This window comes from Oncorhynchus gorbuscha, linkage group LG09, assembly GCF_021184085.1.
Source record: "Oncorhynchus gorbuscha isolate QuinsamMale2020 ecotype Even-year linkage group LG09, OgorEven_v1.0, whole genome shotgun sequence".
Classification (NCBI taxonomy): Eukaryota; Metazoa; Chordata; class Actinopteri; order Salmoniformes; family Salmonidae; genus Oncorhynchus; species Oncorhynchus gorbuscha.
In genome coordinates, this window is record NC_060181.1 from 48,798,768 (window position 1) to 48,808,779 (window position 10,012).

General features: G+C 41.4%; 1 protein-coding gene across 2 annotated transcripts; it reads left to right on the forward strand.

Annotated features, from left to right (window-relative positions):
* Positions 1-888: 888 nt before the first annotated feature.
* Positions 889-6,714, forward strand: LOC124043726 (zinc finger protein ZIC 2-like). 2 transcript variants are annotated; one of them, XM_046362627.1, is made up of 4 exons: positions 889-1,138; positions 2,404-3,975; positions 5,304-5,467; positions 5,696-6,714. In XM_046362627.1, the coding sequence occupies exons 2-4, from the start codon at positions 2,994-2,996 to the stop codon at positions 5,891-5,893; spliced, it is 1,344 nt and encodes a 447-aa protein (XP_046218583.1). In that variant the 5' UTR covers positions 889-1,138; positions 2,404-2,993; the 3' UTR covers positions 5,894-6,714. The 2 variants fall into 2 exon arrangements, with proteins under 2 accessions (XP_046218583.1, XP_046218584.1); XM_046362628.1 differs by having other exon boundaries at positions 2,407-3,975.
* Positions 6,715-10,012: the final 3,298 nt, after the last annotated feature.

The window sequence follows — 10,012 nt, forward strand, 5'->3', positions numbered from 1 at the left end:
AAAAGCGAATGAATGTATTACTTTACAAACCATATTAGTAAAAAGAAGGGTCCGTGGTTAATATGGCTATGATAGAATATCCGAATATTGTTAGCTTAATTCAACGAGGAGCACCCGTCTGAACTTCCCAAAAGAGTGAAGTAGTTCAATTCTCTGTTTCTGATTAGTTAGAACGCTCCTAAAGCCCGTGATGCTACTTACTTCAGACGCCCAGCTGGAAGAAGCGAGCGAAATCTTTAAAAGTTTTTAAACAAAAGGCGCTTTGTTATTAAAAAGAAAAAAGGTTTATTTTACAGAAGAAGCCAAAAGTGCCGCATATGTGGTCTTAACGGGTCATAGGTCAAACATCCATGAATCACACAAGGTCACGGAAACCACACAAGTAACCTTCCAATGCGTCAACATATTGATATTGTCAAATATGAACTAGTGAAATACGCCCAGTTTCCTTCACCTTTGCGTTAGGCGCTGTAACATTAAGGCATAAAATACATTGTTTTATTTACTAGCCTTGTTGTCGGACATATTCAGATCATAAGCAATGTCGTGAATATTTGGATATAATTTATGTGTTTTCTCTGTAAACTAGGCATAATCAAATGTGTGTTGGTATCAATATATTCATTCTATACATTTTTATAATGTTTTTTATATTTCTAACCCTTTTCAAGACTTTCTGTCTCTGAGTAATCTGTTGAAATACTGGTCTTTGGGGATTTTCAGAATCCCCCTTTCTCCTGAGTTTGAGGGAAATAAGAACCCACAGATATGCGCCTTTGGTCCGATTGAGTCCTTTCTCTCTCATTTATTTTAATTTTTATCCTATCAAGTGACAGGGAAGGGGTTTTCCACCGAAATAGAGAAGTTCTTTAGAGAGGTCGGCATACGTGACTTTGAACTTGGATCAGCTCCTGCGTGTCCCGCGGTGCGGAGAGAAATTGGAAGAATGGCAGAGAACGCTCCGGCTGCTCCCGCTTTGGGGCTGAGAGAGGGACAGGATTCCCAAAGTTTTCAGACGTCCTACTCCCAGTCCCATTATTGACCGCTTTTTTAGAGTATTTGGGAGCCGAGAAGGACAAGAGAAAATACGATGTGTCTTGGAGCAGGAGGACTTGTGGGACTTGAATTCAATGGAAGTGTAAGTAAACTTCCTTTCACTTTTGTGAATACAGCGCAGCTGTTGTTGCATCCGGTTGATTTTGAACTCAATCCATACAGTACGCGCTTTGGACGAAAAGACTCACTATAGTAGCAAACCTTGTGAGCTGGCCATGTTTTTGCAGACATGAACAGACGGCGAGGTTTCTTGTTCTGATTGAGTGTGACTTTATGGTAGGCTATGGCAATTGAAGACCATTCGGCTTTTGGGTGAAGGCTATTTGTTATATAGTGATCTGTTTTCTTTATTAGCCCATTGCGTTGTAATATGAAGCTCTGTTGTCACCAAACTCACCCACGTGTAGGGGTAATGTTCACCAAATTATGACTAATCCGAAATTGTGTGTGTAGGCCTATGCAATATGTTTTGCATTAGGGCTATCTATAGTTAAACTCATCTAATGCATTTCGGTTTTTGCTTTTGCAGGAGAGAAAACGTTCAAACATAGGCTCGTGCGGTTGTTTGCAGCTAAAATAAACAAAAGTCATATTTTGCAGCCAAGGCAAGACTGACAAACTGTACAAGATATCTAAGCAAAATGGACAAACCACCGACCCAACTCTATGAAAACAAGGCAAATGTAAACCTCGGGTGCGTGGCGGTGTAATACTTGGAACAAATGTATGTAGGCTATTGCCTACATGAGTCTATAGCTCATGTAGGCATGGCTGTAGATGCAGAGGCTATGAACATACATCATTTTCTTTATAGGGGTAAATGATCAGTAACTATTTTAAGGGAGTACTCTAGAGTCTGCAGTATAATCAGTTCTATTTCATGAAATGGTATGTTGTGTTCTGATATGCTACATTATATGCTTCTGTTTCTGCTGTATATTCCTACTTTTCTATAACAGAGCTTGTGATATGCATTTACCGATAAACGTGCGTTATTTCGCACATATAAATACTGTATTTATTTGTAAGAGAAACACGGTCAAGATATAAAATAGTGGTTTGGCTAAATTATTGACTATCGTTTCTAATTAAATCCGCCTGTCTAATGTTGAATGAAATGTGCAGACCCCAACTTCTACCCCAAAACCCCATTCGCTAGTTCACTTACAATTATTTCTTTAACTCTATAGCTCAGGTTTTTAAACACCATTATCACACAACGTGCAATGTCGTATTGTCAATCCACCCGTTATACATCAACCTATAAAATTAAGGTTTTAAGGCTTCATATCCGATACTATTTTCTCTCCCTCTCTCTCTCTTCCCCTAAATGCCTCTCCTAAAAAGTAGGAGGCAATTATTAGTGGAAAATGGCGATCAGCTATTAGTCGCTAAAGCGGTACCTGCTATTGGAGGGGCACCTGGGATTGATGAGACGCAGTAGCCAATGAGACTGCGTGGAATGAATGGCCGGGCTTCAGTTAAAGGGGGCGTAAGAAGAGCTAGTGCCAGTCCACGGAGAAAGAGGGACCCTCCGCAATAAACACAGGCAAGCGAAAGAAATAAACACACAAATCGGAACAACAATCCGAGATGCTGCCAAACCCCGCTCTCTCTTCGTGTGTGTTTAAAAGCAATCAACATTCACAGTTTCCAGAGGAAAAACGCAAAGGAATCTCTTTACTTCCTTTGATGGGGATTTTTTTGGTTGTTGTTAAAAGTTAACTACCAGTGAATATAGACGTGTTCGGTAAGACGAGCTGTATAGGTTTTTTTTCTTCCTATGAGTGGATCATCGCTTTGAGCTTCGCCTGATATGGTGGTTCCATGCATGGAAGTTGTAATTTCGATAACTGAATAGACAATTGAATTGTATTTTTTCTACTTTTTTTGTTATACACACAAGCTGATTCGAACGAAATTCGCTTTGAGAGACCATGTTACTGGACGCAGGTCACCAGTTCCCCGGACTGGGAGTTGGCACGTTTGCCAGGCATCACACAGCGAGCGAGATGCAGGAGAGAGACTTGAGTTTAGCACAAAATAGCTTCGTCGACTCGGCACACATGGGTGCATTTAAACTGAACCATGATCTTTCTCCAGGACAGAGCTCTGCCTTCACCTCCCAGGCGCCCGGTTACCCCGCGGGGGCTTTGGGGGCTCATGCAGCCCATGTCACCTCGTACGCGAGTTCCCCGTTCAACACCACCAGGGACTTTCTCTTTCGCAGCCGAGGCTTCGGGGAATCATCTCCGGCGAGCAGCCAACACGCTATTTTCGGCCCCACGGCGGGGTCTCTTCATCATACCCACACAGACAGCCAAGGCCACATTCTGTTCCCCGGGATTCACGACCAGCATGGGTCCCACGGATCCCCGAATGTGCTCAATGGGCAAATGCGCCTTGGACTACCGGGCGAGGTTTTTGGGCGTTCCGACCAGTACCACCAGGTCTCCAGCCCAAGGACCGACCCTTACTCGGCCGCCCAGCTCCATAACCAGTACAGCAGCATGAATATGAACATGGGGATGAACATGGGAGCTCACCATCACCACCACCACCCCGGTGCCTTCTTTCGCTACATGCGGCAGCAGTGCATCAAGCAGGAGCTCATCTGTAAATGGATCGACCCAGAGCAGCTGAGCAACCCTAAGAAGAGTTGCAACAAAACTTTCAGCACCATGCACGAGCTGGTCACGCACGTATCCGTGGAGCATGTCGGGGGACCGGAGCAGAGCAACCACATTTGCTTTTGGGAAGAGTGCCCCCGCGAGAGCAAACCGTTTAAGGCGAAATACAAATTGGTGAATCACATTCGGGTCCACACGGGTGAGAAACCCTTCCCCTGCCCCTTCCCTGGATGTGGCAAGGTCTTCGCAAGGTCGGAAAATTTGAAGATTCACAAGCGTACACATACAGGTAATTATACGATATTTATAGCATTTTACATCTCGCAAGTATTCGTTTCGCAAATGTACACTGCACATTTTAGAATTCACCATGCCAATGCGCGATGCTTTATTTCATCATAGCCAATTGTAGCCTATGGCTGCAAAAAGCGCTTTTTCTCGTCACCAAAATGCCCCAGACGATATTCAATCAATAGTGGTATTTTTAGACTGCCAAATTAGACATTCACATCTATGGTCAAAGTAGATTTAGATAATATATATATAATAATATATATATATTGGTCTATAGCCTAAAGTGTGAATTCGATTATCCAATAGTACCTTAATCACATAGCTGGCGAGTCTGGAAAAAAATAGCGTTTACAGTTTTGAAGAAATGAAATGTTTCGCAGCAATTTGCTAAATTATGTAATATGCTTTTGAGGTTTTGTGGTTCGTCAACTTTAAAATGGGTCAAAGGCGAGGTTAAGGCTTCTGGCTCGCAGTGCATTGCTTGCGCGGAGTAGGCTCCTGTAGCTTAAATCTCATCAACCGGTTGAATGTTTATGCCTCGCTTCTTTTTAAGAAAATAGATTCTGTTATTTTATTTTGTCCACTGAGAAATAATGTTTGGCTTTTTGGTTTTAGGAAATCGTTTGGTGTGCTTACTCTTCAGGCGCATGCGAGTGTGAATGTGTGTCATGGCCCTTTTCTTTTCTCAGGCAATCCATTGATACTAGGTGCTAGACGGGCCATTATCAGCCTTTCACATTTTCACTATTTTCTGGAGGGGGGGGGGGCAGCTATGGATTTGGCCAGGTGCTAATTTCGTATTGTTTCCAATTAAATGGCGCACCCTCTGCACCAGAAGCTATTGCCCCACATGGGACGTTTTGATTATATACATTTAAGTCATCCTGGAGCCTAATTAAGCAATTTGGATTTAATTTTTGAAGTAGGATATTACATAAATATTCTTAAGTAATTTTACATACTACTTACATTCAATTGCTGTGATTCAGAACAAATAGCCATAGGCCTAAATGTTTTACTATTTCTTAAAACCCACAATTTCCTGCATAAAAGAGAAAACGTCTGGTCCCACAAATGAAGTTAACCCTCTTTAAATTAAGTTGGTGACACAACTGAGATTTAACCGAATAGAACGCATGTGTGAGCACCACTGCATTCACTAACTTTGACGAATAGCTATATGACTTAACCCGCTACTCGTGGTTGAATGGCCATGTTATTGAACGCAACTCGTATAGTATTAGGCCTAAGGCATAGTCGTTTTGTAGGCTTTTGCTGAGGAACTGCATCTAACGTGTCTGTTTTATCCCTATTTTTATGCAGGAGAGAAACCATTCCAGTGTGAGTTTGAAGGCTGTGACAGGCGGTTTGCCAACAGCAGTGACCGAAAGAAGCACATGCATGTCCACACGTCTGACAAACCATATCTTTGCAAAATGTGTGACAAGTCCTACACACATCCCAGCTCTCTGCGAAAACACATGAAGGTAAATGGACTTTGTCTTTCACTTTCCAGCTAATATTAACACGTAGCCTAAGGCTTGTTTACGTCTTTGTTTTGCGTGCTTAGGACATGTTTTGTAGTGGATTTGGTTTTCCTCTGTTATTTAGGCCTACACAATTACCTTCCCCATCATTCCTGAAGCACTTTGAAGTCATACTTCACAATGTCCCATCATGATATCATATACAAATAGTACCTGCACTTTTTCCAGGTCCACGAAGCGGCCCCCCCTCCAGCGTCCGACTCCTCGCCTGCAGCCAGTTCTGGGTACGAGTCATCCACACCGCCCGGCTTAATCTCCCCCACCACCGAGACCCAAAGCAACAACAATCTTTCACCCGCGTCCGCAGTCCACAACAACAACGGTCACAGCAGCCTATCGTCTAATTTCAGTGAATGGTATGTTTAGGACCGAACCGAACAACGAATAACAGAACCATTGCTCAGAACCCCAACCAGCGCAGGAGATTCGGACACTCATGCACGGGGGAGAGCATGAATACTATGAACGCTTCAAAAGCATATGAATAGATTTAACACCACCAGGGAAGAGAACTCACTTACCAACAGAAGAAAATATGTAATATGTTCAAGGAGCATTCAATATATTTGTAAATAATTATTACACTCACTCTTTCCCATTGGTTGTGATAGATTTTTGTCGTTCTGTGGTGTATAGATGTTCCTTCAATGGTAGCTATTTCTCTAACTGGACTTTTAGTGCACATTTTACGATTCAAGTTGTATTATGATGTTATATTGTGATCCTAAGGCAAATTGATTGTAACTATACTAAACATCTATAAACTGGAAAGAGTGCCAAAGTTAACACTTAACTCAAACAGTCCACCATATTTTGCTTGTGAATGTTGGCTTATATTTTAGTTTGCTGGGCTTAACTTGTGATGTTTTGTGCTTTGCAAGTTTTAATTGTGAAATGCTATCTGGAAGATTAGACGTTGTACCGTTGGATTTTCTGTAATTTACATCCTTCCTTTTGTAAATATGCCATATTTATCCGTTTGTAATTAAATTATGGTATTTACTACAAATTAAACAATATTTATAAAGAATGTTTCTTTACTATAAATATGTACAATTATGAGCTAAACAGGGGCAGTTGTTTTGTTATGTGCTTTTGTTCAAAGTTAAAGAGGTGTTTTCTTCATTATTGTGATAAGAATTTTACTGCATACAAATATAATAAAAGTGTTGCAAGTGTTAAAAAAACATTTCCCTCTCTTGATGTCTTCATACCCAGAATAGGCACCCTAAAAAAATCCTGTTGTTTTTATGGTTATGGTTAATTACTGGCAAAAAACTGTGAACATTTTACAATAATGCACTGTTAGACCAAAATGTATTTGGAATTTATTGTAACATAGTTTACCTTTTAAAAAAAATGTTTTTACTGTAACTTAAAGGTAAGTGACTGACAGTAAATTACCATAAAAAAGATTTTTTAATATTTTTAACAGTGAACTCTACTGGTGCCTGAAGCTGTTTCTTTGGCGGGTCATTTCAGATCAGCTTTTTCATATGAGACCTATTTTCAAAGCAGGCTATGCCCCACATTAGGTCAGATAGAGCATGCATGCTATGAGGATATGGGTTATCTGCACTATGTAAATTACATTCTGCTTCCAGTGTTGAAACAAGTATTGCTTAGGATATTGTTTCTTTATGCCCTCAGATCATTCCCAAATGTTTGGAGTTTACCTCTTAAAAACCCGTCAGCTCTATAGCACCAGGTCTTATGCATTAGTCATGGCCTGTAATTGATTTTTTATGAACATACATGGTCTGCAACTCCTGCTAATGTGGCTTGCATTTTCAATATGGCGGGCTAAATTAAAATTGCAAGATTAACGCGTAGACTAGGCCGAACCAAACCATCTCGCTGGTCACAAAACAAACATTGTGGCTGAGGTTTATTTATGCATGCTAGGCCAAATTGTAAACTCAACTAAAATGTATGTCTACTTGAAAGTAAAAAGACTCTAAATCAGGCTACTCGAACCCGCATGTTATGCAGGCTAATTTATAACTCCACCATATAGAATCGCCCATGCATCCAAATTCAATATAATTGTTTTATTTAACACCTGGCAATGACTGGCAATTTCAATTTGAGTTTCGTTAAACGGCAGTATCTTTTAACCGTTTTGTCACAGGCTTTATGTTTGGTAGAGAGAACCCTGCACTGCCGGAAAACACAGTCGAAAATCCCCTCCCCCATCCCGGGCACTTGAGGGAAGACAGAGGGGTTGCGCTGTCAGAGCAGCCTTGAACTTGGACTTGACTCGGCCCTGAGCGGGGCTCGAGCCTTCTGTATGCCGAGACACTAGGCTAGAGGTGAGCATGTGTGGCCCTATAATTAATGCAATTGTATTGATCTATTTCAACCACTTGTGAACACTTTCTTAGACTGAGACTCTTGTTTTCTGGAATAGTGAGTATTTTGTATTGTTTCGGCAACACAGGTTGACAGTAGGCCTGAGCTATTTGAGACGATTTGATTGGTTTCTGCCATCTGTAAATAAAACAGAGAGAGGGGATTCTAGGTTACAGAATATTTGGAAGGCCCGGATTATCAAAACTGCGATTAATATACGGCTCCGGTTTAACACAGCCAAATTGCATCCCTTTTATACATGGTGTGTAGACCTAAGCAAGTGATGTTTAGACATACAAAGTACCCCTGGAAAAAACAATATTCAAATAGTTGTCATATTCAATAAAACCACCGTCGACTAGAAAACGCTAAATATTTCTCTCTACTGACAAAAAAACAACATTGTTTATTGTTATTACACAATACATGGATATAGTTTAGAAAATGAGCCGGATGCAACATGTTCTTTTCAACAACGGGCTTGTAGCCTCGAGGTGGGTTCGTTGGAAATCTGAGCGGGTTCACATTGCGCATTTCGAGTGTTTTGTCCTGTATTTCCTCAGTATTTGCACTCGTTCATCATAGCCTAAACATGTAGGCTATTACACTTCATGTATGATGTTTTTGCCCACCCACCAATGACCATACTGGCATACAGGCTTTTGTCCGTAGAACATGAAATATAGTGATGATGCCTTAGGGAAGGGGTTGGCCACAAGACAAAAATAACCGAGTGCGTATTGATGCAGTTGGCGAGTATCTGAGGTAGCTTCTCATTCTGAGACGATGTGAATTCTCCACACTTTTAGAAAAAAAACATGTTCTGGATAGATCCATACAGAGTTCTATATGGCAACCCTAAATGTTCTATATAGAACAATTTTGTAAGGTTCTTTGATCAGTACCCCAGGGGTTCTTCTTCACTGAACCAAATTGGTTCCATACGGGGTTCGAAATGGAACCAATTTCGGTTCTATATACACTGAGTGTACAAACATTAGGAACACATGCTCTTTTCATGACAGACTGACCAGGTGAAAGCTATGATTCCTTATTGATGTCACTTGTTAAATCCACGTCAATCAGTGTAGATGAATGGGTGGATACAGGTTAAATAATGATTTTTAGGCCTTGAGATAATTGAGACATGGATTGTGTATGTTGTGACAAAATATTTGAGTGCCAGGCGCACTGGTTTGAGTGTGTCAAGAACTACAACGCTGCTGGGGTCTTCACACCCAACAGTTTCCGGTGTGTATCACGAATGTTCCAACACCCAGAGAACATCCAGCCAACTTGACACGACTGTGGGAAGTATTTTAGTCAACATGGGCCAGCATCCCTGTGGAAGCTTTCAACATCTTGTAGAGTCCATTACCTTATGAATTGAGGCTGGCCTGAGGGCAAAAGGGGTGCAACTCAGTATTAGGAAGGTGGGCCAAATATTTTGTACACTCAGCATATAACCTTAAGGGGTGCCATATATGAAGCACACAGAAACTTTTTGGTTTTATCCAAAAACCTTTTCCTCTAAGAGTGCAGGCTATACTTTCATAGATGTACCTAGAATGATCTGTGACATATAATGAAGGCTGCTTGCATAGCTCGCTTACATACCTCGGCAGTGCAACGATGTTCCTCCCTAGTCCTATACCCCATTCCAGCTCAGTTAAATCATTTATTTTAACAGAGTTTGGTGTTTTAGGTGTCTTAGACATGTCTTTACATAGCCTTGATATAGTCCCCTCAAACTCAGTTCCGGGGACTGATTTAGATCTGGGACACCAAATGTGTGCAATGAATGATCAGTTAGGACAGAACACCAGCAGGCTCTGGACCTCGTAGGGTAAGAGTCGAATACCCCTGCTATAGGCCATAGAGTGAACTAATGTCCTGATTCAATATACAGTTTTTTTTATGATTCCCAAAGCTAGTTCATCGATAAATTTGGAGTAGCTACTGTACCTGCTAATGCCAGTTCATGCGTGGGACAGAAGTGCGGCATTTCTCACTGGCCGGGCAGGTGCTGTGACCTCTCTCAGAGGATGATATGACCTGTGCTGAGTGGGAAAAGGTCAAAGTTCAGTCTCACGCAGCGCGTCGATGCTGCTTCCTCCGCACATGCTGCTCTGA

Excerpts from the sequence above, each read along its gene's own strand:
- LOC124043726 (XM_046362627.1), top strand. The coding sequence starts at position 2,994 with ATGTTACTGGACGCAGGTCACCAGTTCCCCGGACTGGGAGTTGGCACG. Across the intron at positions 3,976-5,303 it reads TCACAAGCGTACACATACAG|GAGAGAAACCATTCCAGTGT; the intron begins GTAATTATACGA and ends ATTTTTATGCAG. Across the intron at positions 5,468-5,695 it reads CTCTGCGAAAACACATGAAG|GTCCACGAAGCGGCCCCCCC; the intron begins GTAAATGGACTT and ends CACTTTTTCCAG.